At 42.3% G+C, this 15,387-nt stretch overlaps 1 protein-coding gene across 4 annotated transcripts in view; it reads right to left on the minus strand.

Moving 5' to 3' along the window:
- Window positions 1-15,387, minus strand: part of LOC128684335 (uncharacterized) — a 149,303-nt gene that overhangs the window by 76,762 nt on the left and 57,154 nt on the right. For 2 of the 4 annotated variants that reach the window (XM_070089307.1, XM_070089292.1), the window contains exon 3: window positions 7,703-7,825. The exons of the other annotated variants lie outside the window; for them this stretch is intronic. In XM_070089307.1, coding sequence (XP_069945408.1) covers window positions 7,703-7,825 — 123 coding nt within the window. The remainder of the gene's footprint in view (window positions 1-7,702; window positions 7,826-15,387) is intronic. 4 annotated transcript variants of the gene reach the window in all.

Below are 15,387 nucleotides of genomic sequence, written 5' to 3' on the forward strand. Positions count from 1 at the left end.
TGGCTTCTATTCTGCCTTGCTTACTGTGGAGTGCACTAATACCTATCGCTGTACATAGTGTATATAGTGTACATACTTCTGTTCTAAATTGGTGAAGGATAATATAAGTCAAAAGTTTTCTGCTGTGTTTATTTTGCTCCCTTTACACCCAGGATAACAGGCCATTTGGACTCCTGGGTTGTAATATGTATACATAATGAGTTTAAACACAAACCAAGTAAATACAAGAATGACTTTTAGGAACCTCAACAAAGAGTCTGTCAAGATAATACAAAGGTGAAGTTTACAAGAATCCCAGTTAATGCACTTCATTATCCAGCATCTTGACTGAAGGTCTTCTACAAAGTGCTCTCATAACTTATGAGCTTTGTGAAGTGTCTTTATATATGGTTTAGCACTTGACCTTTAAATACCAAAATAGAATTTGGTTCAAGATGCTAAATGGACATCTCATGACTAAATTGCAATTTTCCTAGACAATCCATCTTAAGAATGTCAACAATAAGAATAAAAAGGCACAATGCCATGACTGAAATAATACAGATAGCCCAAACATAGGAGAATGAAACATACGACTGTTTCAGTCCAACTTGGACCATTAACTAGTCACACAGAAGTGCTAAGGGAAGGGAGCCGGAACATACACAAGAGGAGGCTATCAACAGCCTTTACAGACAATGTCTTATTGATGCAGTGGTCACAGTACTGTCATGGTGCAGCATGGTAGTGGTCACAGTACTGTCATGGTGCAGCATGGCAGTGGTCACAGTACTGTCATGGTGCAGCATGGCAGTGGTCAAGGTACTGTCATGGTGCAGCATGGTAGTGGTCACAGTACTGTCATGGTGCAGCATGGTAGTAGTCACAGTACTGTCATGGTGCAGCATGGTAGTGGTCATAGTAATGTCATGGTGCAGCAGGGTAATAATTACAGTACAGTCATGGTAGTGGTCACAGTACTGTCATGGTGCAGCATGATAGTGGTTACAGTACTGTCATGGTGTAGCATGGTAGTGGTCACAGTATTGTCATGGTAGAGCTTGGTAGTGGTCACAGTACTGTCATGGTGCAGCTTGGTAGTGGTCACAGTATTGTCATGGTGCAGCTTGGTAGTGGTCACAGTACTGTCATGGTGCAGCTTGGTAGTGGTCACAGTATTGTCATGGTGCAGCTTGGTAGTGGTCACAGTACTGTCATGGTGCAGCATGATAGTGGTTACAGTACTGTCATGGTGTAGCATGGTAGTGGTCACAGTACTGTCATGGTGCAGCATGGTAGTGGTCACAGTACTGTCATGGTGCAGCATGGTAGTGGTCACAGTACTGTCATGGTGCAGCTTGGTAGTGGTCACAGTATTGTCATGGTGCAGCTTGGTAGTGGTCATAGTATTGTCATGGTAGAGCTTGGTAGTGGTCACAGTACTGTCATGGTGCAGCTTGGTAGTGGTCACAGTACTGTCATGGTGCAGCTTGGTAGTGGTCACAGTATTGTCATGGTGCAGCATGATAGTGGTCACAGTACTGTCATGGTGCAGCACGATAGTGGTCACAGTACTGTCATTGTGCAGCTTGGTAGTGGTCACAGTATTGTCATGGTGCAGCTTGGTAGTGGTCACAGTTCTCTCATGGTGCAGCTTGGTAGTGGTCACAGTATTGTCATGGTGCAGCATGATAGTGGTCACAGTACTGTCATGGTGCAGCATGATAGTGGTCACAGTACTGTCATGGTGCAGCATGGCAGTGGTCACAGTACTGTCATGGTGTAGCATGGCAGTGGTCAAAGTACTGTCATGGTGCAGCATGATAGTGGTCACAGTAGTCATGGTGCAGCATGGTAGTGGTCACAGTACTGTCATGGTGCAGCATGGTAGTGGTCACAGTACTGTCATGGTGCAGCATGGCAGTGGTCACAGTACCGTCATGGAGCAGCTTGGTAGTGGTCACAGTATTGTCATGGTGCAGCTTGGTAGTGGTCACAGTACTGTCATGGTGCAGCTTGGTAGTGGTCACAGTACTGTCATGGTTGTCATGCAGCTTGGTAGTGGTCACAGTAGCATGATAGTGGTCACAGTACATGTCATGGTGCAGCATGGCATTGCAGCATGATAGTGGTCACAGTACATGTCATGGTGCAGCATTGGTAGTGGTCACAGTATCATGGTCATGGTGGTGCAGCATGGCAGTGGTCACAGTACCGTCATGGAGCAGCTTGGTAGTGGTCACAGTATTGTCATGGTGCAGCTTGGTAGTGGTCACAGTACTGTCATGGTGCAGCTTGGTAGTGGTCACAGTATTGTCATGGTGCAGCATGATAGTGGTCACAGTACTGTCATGGTGCAGCATGGCAGTGGTCACAGTACTGTCATGGTGCAGCTTGGTAGTGGTCACAGTATTGTCATGGTGCAGCTTGGTAGTGGTCACAGTACTGTCATGGTGCAGCTTGGTAGTGGTCACAGTATTGCCATGGTGCAGCACGATAGTGGTCACAGTACTGTCATGGTGCAGCATGATAGTGGTCACAGTACTGTCATGGTGCAGCATGGCAGTGGTCACAGTAGTCATGGTGCAGCATGGCAGTGGTCAAAGTACTGTCATGGTGCAGCATGATAGTGGTCACAGTACTGTCATGGTGCAGCATGGTAGTGGTCACAGTACTGTCATGGTGCAGCATGGTAGTCACAGTACTGTCATGGTGCAACATGGTAGTGGTCACAGTACTGTCATGGTGCAGCATGGCAGTGGTCACAGTACTGTCTTGGTGCAGCATGGTAGTGGTCACAGTACTGTCATGGTGCATGGCAGTGGTCACAGTACTGTCATGGTGCAGCATGGCAGTGGTCACAGTACTGTCATGGTGCAGCATGGTAGTGGTCACAGTACTGTCATGGTGCAGCATGGTAGTAGTCACAGTACTGTCATGGTGCAGCATGGTAGTGGTCATAGTACTGTCATGGTGCAGCATGGTAGTGGTCACAGTACTGTCATGGTGCAGCATGGTAGTGGTCACAGTACTGTCATGGTGCAGCATGGCAGTGGTCACAGTACTGTCATGGTGCAGCATGGTAGTGGTCACAGTACTGTCATGGTGCAGCATGGTAGTAGTCACAGTACTGTCATGGTGCAGCATGGTAGTAGTCACAGTACTGTCATGGTGCAGCAGGGTAATAATTACAGTACAGTCATGGTAGTGGTCACAGTACTGTCATGGTGCAGCATGATAGTGGTTACAGTACTGTCATGGTGTAGCATGGTAGTGGTCACAGTACTGTCATGGTGCAGCATGATAGTGGTCACAGTACTGTCATGGTGCAGCATGGCAGTGGTCACAGTACTGTCATGGTGCAGCATGGCAGTGGTCAAAGTACTGTCATGGTGCAGCATGATAGTGGTCACAGTACTGTCATGGTGCAGCATGGTAGTGGTCACAGTACTGTCATGGTGCAGCATGGTAGTGGTCACAGTACTGTCATGGTGCAGCATGGCAGTGGTCACAGTACTGTCATGGTGCAGCATGGTAGTGGTCACAGTACTGTCATAGTGCAGCATGGTAGTGGTCACAGTACTGTCATGGTGCAGCATGGCAGTGGTCACAGTACTGTCATGGTGCAGCATGGTAGTGGTCACAGTACTGTCATGGTGCAGCATGGCAGTGGTCACAGTACTGTCATGGTGCAGCATGGTAGTGGTCACAGTACTGTCATGGTGCAGCATGGTAGTAGTCACAGTACTGTCATGGTGCAGCATGGTAGTGGTCACAGTAATGTCATGGTGCAGCAGGGTAATAATTACAGTACAATCATGGTAGTGGTCACAGTACTGTCATGGTGCAGCATGATAGTGGTCACAGTACTGTCACGGTGTAGCATGGTAGTGGTCACATTACTGTCATGGTGCAGCATGATAGTGGTCACAGTACTGTCATGGTGCAGCATGGTAGTGGTCACAGTAATGTCATGGTGCAGCAGGGTAATGATTACAGTACAGTCATGGTAGTGGTCACAGTACTGTCATGGTGCAGCTTGGTAGTGGTCACAGTACTGTCATGGTGCAGCAGGGTAATGATTACAGTACAGTCATGGTAGTTGTCACAGTACTGTCATGGTGCAGCATGATAGTGGTCACAGTACTGTCATGGTGCAGCATGGTAGTGGTCACAGTGCTGTCATGGTATAGCATGGTAGTGGTCACAGTACTGTCATGGTGCAGCAGGGTAATTATTACAGTAGTCATGGTAGTGGTCACAGTACTGTCATGGTGCAGCAGGGTAATTATTACAGTAGTCATGGTAGTGGTCACAGTACTGTCATGGTGCAGCATGGTAATGATCACAGTACTGTCATCATGCAACATGGTAGCAGTCATAGTACTGTCAAGGGCAGCATGGTAATGATCACAGTACTGCCATGGTTCAGCATGGTAGTGGTCACAGTATTATCATGGTGCAGCATGGTAGTAGTCACAGTATTGTCAAGGGGAGGATGGTAATGATCACAGTACTGACCTGTTATAGTGAATGGGAGTGGTCATAGTACTGACCTGTTATAGTGCAGCATGGTAGTGGTCACAGTACTGACTTGTTATAGTGCAGCATGGTAGTGGTCTAAGTAATGACCTGTTATAGCACAGCATGGTTTAGTAATACATAAATAACCCGCAAATAGAAGAGAGAGGCTTACGACGACGTTTCAGTCTGACTTGGACCATTTACAAAGTTACACTAACAAAAAGAGAGGGGGGAGCCACTATATATGAATGAGCTAACAGGGTTGGCAAAAAGGGAGGGAAAAGCAGTAGGGGTATGACTTGTAGTGAAAGTAGTAGTGGTAGCAGAAAGTAGGGAGAGTAGTTTTAGTGGGACAAGTGATAGAAAGGGGAGGGTGAAGGGTGGCAAATGTAAATGTAGTGGCAAAAGTAGAAGGAATGGTGATGGTGGTGGTAGTAGTAGTAGTGGAGTCAGTCAAAGGACAAGAAACATGAGCACTGCAGGAGAGCTAAGGGTCCAAAAGGGGTAGGACCAAAAACACAGGGAAAAAAAACTGAAGAATGAGCATCCTAGGCAGAAGAAAGGAAAACAAAGAAAAGAAAGAAAAAGGAAAAATGGAAAAGGAGATGAGCTAGAGGAGAAAGATAGGATCGAGTTACATCACGAGTGTTCTCAAGTTTGGACCATTTGACAATGTAATTATTATAATAAAAAAGAAGTGCTAAACCCACTAGGGTCATACAGTGCTGCAGGGCAAGGAGTGATGAAAGATCTAGGGATAAGTAAGGGTAGAGAGGACAACAAAGGTAAAGTCAGAAAGGGCTATGAGGAATACTGAAAGAAGTATTATCAAAGGTTGTGTAATAAATCAGTTGCTGTCAAAAAGTCAAAGAGGGAGTCTGTGTCAAAGGTGGGGCCATCAGCGTTAGAGAAGTGATGACGTTGGAGGTAAATTCTGCGTGCTCGTTGATAAACAGGAGAGTCCAGCAGAATATGACAAACCTTCCAGCCTTCCATCAAGTTTAAAGCTGAATGGGAATCTAATTCTACTTCCTTTCCTTGATGTACATGTATACTGCTCAGATACGGGCTTTTCTTTTCTGTTTATTGCAAGCCTAGCACAATGGCATGTACATTCACTATTTTTTCTTACCATGCTGTCAAGAAAAGTGTTTTTATCTCTCTTTCTTCATGTCCTCTGCATTTGTGATAGTGTGCATATTACAGTAGTGTGCATATTAATTGGGACAGTAATGAAATAAGACTTATTTTGAAAATTACTGTTATTTGAAAAATACATGCCAATGATATGACAGATAATTCACTTAAGAGATATGAATACCCTTTGCTTTTATAAGCATTACTACATGTTTTGGCATAGTATCAACTAATGTTGAACACAATGTGGCAAGTTCTTCAACATAGTATTAGGTCCTAATAACAGCAGCAATCAGCTTCTCCATAGTTGAACAGTTCTGTTTTGCGATCCTGTGTTTGGTTATTACTCATAGATTCTCAATTGGGTTGAGGTCAGGAGACTTTCCAGGCCAATTTTCAATGCTTAGCCCACTGTTCAAAGAATGTCAGTACTTTTCTGGAAGTGTGGCAGGGAACAAAATCCTGCGTGAAAATGCCTTCTCCATCAGGATGGTCTCTATCCACAATGGGAAGCAAATTAGTTGCCAGGAATGCCTTGTATTTGTCACTGTTCATTGTTCCCTCAACAATAACAAGCCATCCAGGGCTTTTAGCAGTAAAACTACCCCAAAACATGTTCTTAGGTGGGTGTTTTGGCACTTGTTGAATGTGTCAATTCCTAAGTTTGCCTCTGCTCTATCTCACTACCATTGATCTGTACCCATGTATTTCAAAATGCACCTCATCTGAAAATATAACATTCTCCATTCATCTGTTGTCCATCCCTTATGATCGAGTGCCCACCACAGCAATTTTCTTCTTTATAGCAGCAGTTCATAATTATTTCTTTACTGGCTTTCTGGCAGTTCCGCCAACTTCAAGGAGTTTTTGTCGAACAGTTGAAGAATCAACATTTATGCTAGCTGAAGCCAAATCTCTCTCTAGATCTTTGCTGGTTTTCTTCAGATCCTTCTCACTATTTCTTACGATAATCTTGTCATCGTGAAGTGTTGTCTTGTGTTTTCCTCTTCATCCTTGACACAGTGCTCTATAATCACCAGTGTCATCAGCTCTCTTCAGAATCTGACCAGCAGTTGACTTTGCTAGGCTCAAATCTTTAGCAATCTGTCTGATTCTCAAATTAGCATGTTTTCTAAGAGGTACAATAAAGCCTCTCCTCACTTAATGACGTACTCGTTTACCGACGCCTTGGACTTACGACAGGCTCTGACCAGTATTCATACCTAAATAATGTACATTAGAGTTAATTTCTTCTATTCTGTTATTTCAATATACAGTGTACTACTGTATAAACTTTTAAAAATATACCAGAAATGTTACAAATAGTGCAAAGGCGACATTAAAACAATGTCAAAGATGGTTGACACAAACTCACTACCATTATAGTATGCTCCTCACTTAGCAACAAATTCGTTTAACGACATGGTCTTAGGAACAGAACTCTGCCGTTAAGTGAAGAGAGGCTGTACTTTCATGCTTCCTAGGTGTAACATCCATCATGAACGTCAGCAGTAATCACGAACTGAAGGGAGGAATCTGGTGAAATGACATTCACTCACAGATCATGCTTGCAGGAATAGCCTTACAGAACAACAGCTGTTTTGGCACTGACAAGAGTCGCAGCATAACACCACAGCTTGATAGTTGCCAAAAGTCGGTAGCAAACTATTCTGAAAAGAAAAAGAACCCTAACTACATTAAGTCAGAGCCTAAGACATAGTATGAGAATCACAAAATTTACTCATGTCCCAATTAATTTGAGTGCTACTGTAGTATGTGCAGTGTATACACATTGTCATGCAGTTAGCACCTGCAGTGTATACACATTGTCATGCAGTTAGCACCTGCAGTGTATACAGTGTCATGCAATTAGTACCTGCAGTGTATAGTGTCATGTAATTAGTACCTGCAGCATATACACATTATCATGCAGTTAGCACCTGCAGTGTATAGTGTCATGCAATTAGTACCTGCAGTGTATACACACTGTCATGCAGTTAGTACCTGCAGTGTATACAGTATCATGCAATTAGTACCTGCAGTGTATACACAGTGTTAGTACCTGCAGTGTATACACTGGACCATAGAGTGCATAAGGAGGGAGGTAAGCCAGGTTATGACCTGCATCACACCCAGGTCCCGGGTAGTAGCGACCACCACGCAACAGGTCACTCATCCAGCCAGCCTACAAACACACAAACACTCTTGTTAGTAAGCTTTGACCCACCACAGTGTTAGTAAGCTTTGACTCACCATATTGTTAGTAAGCTTTGATGTACCATAATGTTAGTAAGCTTTAGTTAGTTTAATGTCTTTACTATGCACCCCATACCCATCCTGCGGGCGGTAGTCAAAAGATTACAGAGGTATATAATGGGTCCAGGAACTGGGCCGCAAAGTTTTGATAGTTGAACAAGTTACAATGGTAATGATCTATTTATATGTTTATATCTGGTCACAATCGTAATGATTAATTTATGTAGACATGAATTAGGACACACACATGCATCACTTTATTTACAGTTAGCAAAGTTAGGGTTTGTAGTATTACCACTGTGGATAAAATATATTGACCTTTCTTGAACAATGAGTGAGTTGTCTCTGAATTCATTAATTTTACTGCATTCCAGTAAATAATGACAAAAGGTGTGACAATTGTCCATCTGGCAGGTTTACATTTCGTTTGGTCTACATCTAGTAGTGGTGATTTAACCTCCCAAAGATACTACTTGTAACCCAGCTGGGGCTGGGCGGTAGTGACATCCAAGAGTCTGCTTATTTTGTTGGATACACCATAGACATGTGGCTCCTCCTGCATGATAGAATGATGACAGACTGACTAGTGTCAATCTCTCTGTCTTAAGTCAATGAAGTTCACTTGAAGTTCTTTACATATTACTGTTCCCAAACTGCTGACACCCAAAGATTGTAATCTACTCCCTCTTATAAGGCATATTATTTTTATTTTATTTTTATTTTATTATCACACTGGCCGATTCCCACCAAGGCAGGGTGGCCCGAAAAAGAAAAACTTTCACCATCATTCACTCCATCACTGTCTTGCCAGAAGGGTGCTTTACACTACAGTTTTTAAACTGCAACATTAACACCCCTCCTTCAGAGTGCAGGCACTGTACTTCCCATCTCCAGGACTCAAGTCCGGCCTGCCGGTTTCCCTGAATCCCTTCATAAATGTTACTTTGCTCACACTCCAACAGCACGTCAAGTATTAAAAACCATTTGTCTCCATTCACTCCTATCAAACACGCTCATGCATGCCTGCTGGAAGTCCAAGCCCCTCGCACACAAAACCTCCTTTACCCCCTCCCTCCAACCTTTCCTAGGCCGACCCCTACCCCGCCTTCCTTCCACTACAGACTGATACACTCTTGAAGTCATTCTGTTTCGCTCCATTCTCTCTACATGTCCGAACCACCTCAACAACCCTTCCTCAGCCCTCTGGACAACAGTTTTGGTAATCCCGCACCTCCTCCTAACTTCCAAACTACGAATTCTCTGCATTATATTCACACCACACATTGCCCTCAGACATGACATCTCCACTGCCTCCAGCCTTCTCCTCGCTGCAACATTCATCACCCACGCTTCACACCCATATAAGAGCGTTGGTAAAACTATACTCTCATACATTCCCCTCTTTGCCTCCAAGGACAAAGTTCTTTGTCTCCACAGACTCCTAAGTGCACCACTCACTCTTTTTCCCTCATCAATTCTCTGATTCACCTCATCTTTCATAGACCCATCCGCTGACACGTCCACTCCCAAATATCTGAATACGTTCACCTCCTCCATACTCTCTCCCTCCAATCTGATATTCAATCTTTCATCACCTAATCTTTTTGTTATCCTCATAACCTTACTCTTTCCTGTATTCACCTTTAATTTTCTTCTTTTGCACACCCTACCAAATTCATCCACCAATCTCTGCAACTTCTCTTCAGAATCTCCCAAGAGCACAGTGTCATCAGCAAAGAGCAGCTGTGACAACTCCCACTTTGTGTGTGATTCTTTATCTTTTAACTCCACGCCTCTTGCCAAGACCCTCGCATTTACTTCTCTTACAACCCCATCTATAAATATATTAAACAACCACGGTGACATCACACATCCTTGTCTAAGGCCTACTTTTACTGGGAAAAAATTTCCCTCTTTCCTACATACTCTAACTTGAGCCTCACTATCCTCGTAAAAACTCTTCACTGCTTTCAGTAACCTACCTCCTACACCATACACTTGCAACATCTGCCACATTGCCCCCCTATCCACCCTGTCATACGCCTTTTCCAAATCCATAAATGCCACAAAGACCTCTTTAGCCTTATCTAAATACTGTTCACTTATATGTTTCACTGTAAACACCTGGTCCACACACCCCCTACCTTTCCTAAAGCCTCCTTGTTCATCTGCTATCCTATTCTCCGTCTTACTCTTAATTCTTTCAATTATAACTCTACCATACACTTTACCAGGTACACTCAACAGACTTATCCCCCTATAATTTTTGCACTCTCTTTTATCCCCTTTGCCTTTATACAAAGGAACTATGCATGCTCTCTGCCAATCCCTAGGTACCTTACCCTCTTCCATACATTTATTAAATAATTGCACCAACCACTCCAAAACTATATCCCCACCTGCTTTTAACATTTCTATCTTTATCCCATCAATCCCGGCTGCCTTACCCCCTTTCATTTTACCTACTGCCTCACGAACTTCCCCCACACTCACAACTGGCTCTTCCTCACTCCTACAAGATGTTATTCTACTCCCTCTTATAAGGCATATAACTTAGCTAATTCATCAGTTCTATCATGCATTTCAAGACCAATGTGAGATGGAATCCACAGAATCTGCACTCCGACTCCACTGTCTACATTCCTACCATACCTGTGTTTGGCTTCTGACACAAGTATGACAATTTATACTTATAAAAAATAAAATAAAATATTTATTTCTTTACTAAGATTATAATGTGTATTTACATATCATAGTATGATTGGAGCAAAGAAAGCCACTATCATGCCGAGGCATTTCGGGCAGATTTAACCTAATACATACTTATAGACTACTTAAGTCTAGACACGTGAAGAGTGGTAGAATACAAAGAGTCAATATTCACTATACTGTAAATATGAGGTAGTACAATTTATAACAATCTTACAGTTTTCTGCACATAATTAAGTTCTTTTACAGTGGTAGCATACAAATATACAGTGGAAACTCGGTTTTCATGATTAATTCATTCCAGAAAGTCTGACAAAAACTGAAGCAATATTTCCCATAAGAAATAATGTAAATTCAATTAATCCATTCCAGACACCCAAACAAATAAGCAAAAAATACATTTTATAGAGAATAACTATAGTTTTACATAGAGAAAACAATAAGAAATAACTATAACTGACTAATAAAATGGATAAATGAACATTTAACATCACTTTTACCTTTATTGAAGACTCTTGTTGGCGTATAGAAGACGGCGAGGAGGGGAGAGAGAGGAGAGGTGAGGTTATTGTTTTGTAAGGAAATCCCCCTCCATAAGGACATCAGATATCAAGGCCCTATCCCGGTTTACTTTACTTCTTTGTCTTTTACTGGGACTAGGACGAGCTTGAGAGTCACTGGACCCCTGCCACACAAAAAATCTGTCCAGAGAGGTCTGTTTCTCATGTCTCTAAAATTTGCCTAAAATGGGACAAGGCATTGTCACTGAACAAATAAGGAATATCCGCTAGGAATTTTTATTGACCTAAGAAAAACTTTTGACACAGTAGACAACAGCATCCTACTCCACAAATTTGACCATTATGGTATAAGAGGCCATGCGCTTGCATATTTCAAATCCTACCTTACTAATAGGTATCAGTATGTCACCATTAAAGACACAGCATCAACAACATGGCCACTTGATACTGGAGTTCTGCAGGGAAGTGTCCTTGGTCCCCTGCTATTCCTCATTTACATCAATGATCTTCCAAATGTATCCCAACACCTGAAACCCATTCCCTTTGCTGACGACATGACTAACATCACCTCTCACCCTAATCTTGCCACCCTCAACACCACTGTTAATGAGGAGCTGCTCAAAATATTGACTTAAATGAAAGCCAATAAACTTTCACTTAACACTGACAAAACCTAATATATTATGTTTGGTAGCAGAGCAGGTGTTGCGCAACTTAACATTAAAATCGACAACACTCTAATTGCCAGACATAATGAGGGCAAATTCCTAGGCCTATACCTCGACAACAACCTGAATTTCAGCACCCATATCCAACACATAACAAAAAAGTATCCAAAACGGTTGGGATCCTCTCCAAGATACAATACTTCATGCCGCAAAATGCCCTTCTCACACTATACCAGTCACTCATTTATCCATACCTCACCTATGCTATTTGTGCTTGGGGATCAACTGTAGCAACACACCTAAAGCCAATAATAACCCAACAAGAAGCCACAGTAAGAATAATCACTAAATCCTATCCCTGGCAACACACCCCCCACTCTTCATAGATCTAAACTTACTCCCTGTTCAGAACATCCACACTTACTACTGTGCAATCTACATCTACAAGACCTTAAATTCCAATATTAACCTTGACCTAAAATGCTTTCTTGATAGTTGTGACAGGACCCACAGGCATAATAACACCAGACACAAACATCTCTATGACATTCCCCGTGTCTGACTAAACCTTTACAAAAATTCAATGTAGTATGTCAAAAGCCCTAAAATCTGGAACACCCTACCTGAAAACTCTAGAACTGCAGACACATTCAACACCTTCAAAACTACCATTAGAAAACATCTTATCTCCCTGATACACCCCGTCAACTAATTACATGAAAACCACCTAGTGGTTCACACTTACACTCACTCACTCACCCATTTGACTATAAACACAGAAATACGATCCTTAATCTTAAAATAATGAATCCTAACTAGTCATAAGTTTGCCTGTGATACTCCAATATATAAACGATGTATTGTGCCAAAACAAAAGCATTCACATTGCTAAACTCACAAACTAGTACTTAGTCACTTAGCCGTAATACCAACTTACTCCATAATTTGTAATAATTTAGAGTTAAGAATTAATCTAAGTCTGCTCGAAATGCCTAGCCATGCTAGGTGTCCTAGTGGCCCCCTCTGTAATTAGTATTTTATTACATGCAAACCACACAATAACCAAAATCTGTAAACCCCGCATTGTAATCCTTAATAGAGAATAAACTTGATTGATTGATTGAACATTGATGCGGACTCTCCGTATATCCTGGCGAGATTGGTAGACACACGTATGCCACTTCTGCACTTTGCTATGAGTTCTTTCTTGAATTCTATTGTGTTTTTTGCCTTCTTTATCAAAGGGCTGGTACTCGGAACTTTCTTTGGCCCCATGGTGGCGTATTTAGCAAACCATACAACGGGCAGTGTCAGAACCCGTGATCATGTTATTACAATTTCGCAAGTCATGTTGACGCTTATTGAGCAGTTGCACTCAAACAAGCACAAAAACAATGATTACAAAATGTTTTGGATGAATGCACGGGGTAATGCTCACTCAATGAGAAACAAAGCCAGACCGAGTCAGAATGTCTGGGATGCTTTGTGTGCGCGCGGGCAGGTGGACGCATTTCGTAAGGTGAACCATTGTCAACTTTATGAAAACCAAGCAGATGTACGAAAACTGGGACAAAATTTTGATGGAAAAAGTAATCAAAAACCAAATCCTATGAAAACCAGGGCATACAAAAACTGAGGTTCTACTGTACTATATTTCACATTATATTCATTAATATGAGGTAGTACAATTTATGATACAATCCTTTTTATGATACAATCGATCATACAATTTTAAGTTTGTAATTAAGTTCATTTACTCTATTAATAATATGAGGTACAGTAGTACAATTAGTACTCTAATGAGTTAGAGGGCATTTATAGATGATAGAGAATCAGTTAAAATTAAAATGTCAACCTTTCATACATGGACACATTTGAGTGCAAGGAGTATGGCAAACAGTTCTGTTTGAAGGGTAGAGGCCTAGTTATTGATACGGGATCCAATTTCTTTATGAGAGACATCATTTTGTATGACAACAGCAGCACTAGCAGCTGCACCAGCAGAATGGGGATCAGAACTTTCAACATAAATAATTTGTGAAAGTGTGCTGTGTGACTGTCATCAAGAGGCCAATATATCTGAAATGCGTAGGGAGTCACTGGTCTTTGCAATAGCAAACACTGAACTTAAGCTAAAGGAATCTTATAGGAGTCAGGAATCGCGGGAAGAACTAAAAGCCATAAATGAAATTGAAAGAAACCCAAAGTATTTCTTTTCCTATGTCAAATCAAAGTCGACAACAACGTCCAGTATTGGGCCCCTACTTAAACAAAATGGGTCCTACACAGATGACAGCAAGGAAGTGAGTGAGCTACTCAAGTCCCAATATGACTCAGTTTTTAGCAAGCCGCTAACCAGACTGAGATTCGAAGATCAAAATGAATTTTTTATGAGCCACAGAATTTGGTTAACACAAGCCTATCTGATGTTATCCTGACCCCAAATGACTTTGAACAGGCAATAAATGACATGCCCATGCACTCTGCCCCAGGGCCAGACACATGGAACTCCGTGTTCATCAAGAACTGCAAGAAGCCCCTATCACGAGCTTTTACCATCCTATGGAGAGGGAGCATGGACACGGGGGTTGTCCCACAGTTACTAAAAACAACAGACATAGCCCCACTCCACAAAGGGGGCAGTAAAGCAATAGCAAAGAACTACAGACCGATAGTTCTAACATCCCATATCATAAAAATCTTTGAAAGGGTCCTAAGAAGCAAGATCACCACCCATCTAGAAACCAATCAATTACACAACCCAGGGCAACATGGGTTTAAAGCAGGTCGCTCCTGTCTGTCTCAACTATTGGATCACTACGACAAGGTCCTAGATGCACTAGAAGACAAAAAGAATGCAGATGTAATATATACAGGCTTTGCAAAAGCCTTCGACAAGTGTGACCATGGCGTAATAGTGCACAAAATGCGTGCTAAAGGAATAACAGGAAAAGTTGGTAGATGGATCTATAATTTCCTCACAAACAGAACACAAAGAGTAGAAGTTAACAGAGTAAAGTATGAGGCAGCTACGGTGAAAAGCTCTGTTGCACAAGGCACAGTACTCGCTCCCATCTTGTTTCCCATCCACATATCTGACACAGACAAAGATGTCAGCCACAGCACCGTGTCTTCCTTTGCAGATGACACCTGAATCTGCATGACAGTGTCTTCCAATGCAGACACTGCAAGGCTCCAGGCGGACATCAACCAAATCTTTCAGTGGGCTGCAGAAAACAATATGAAGTTCAATGATGAGAAATTTCACTTACTCATATATGGTAAACATGAGGAAATTAAAACTTCATCAGAGTACAAAACAAATTCCGGCAACAAAATAGAGCGAAAATCCAACGTCAAAGACCTGGGAGTGATCATGTCGGAGGATCTCACCTTCAAGGACCATAACATTGTATCAATCGCAGCTGCTAGAAAAATGACAGGATGGATAATGAGAACCTTCAAAACTAGGGATGCCAAGCCCATGATGACACTCTTCAGGTCGCTTGTTCTATCTAGGCTGGAATATTGCTGCACATTAACAGCACCTTTCAAGGCAGGTGAAATTGCTGACCAAGAAAATGTACAGAGAA

Source organism: Cherax quadricarinatus, chromosome 2, assembly GCF_038502225.1.
Source record: "Cherax quadricarinatus isolate ZL_2023a chromosome 2, ASM3850222v1, whole genome shotgun sequence".
Lineage (NCBI taxonomy): Eukaryota > Metazoa > Arthropoda > Malacostraca > Decapoda > Parastacidae > Cherax > Cherax quadricarinatus.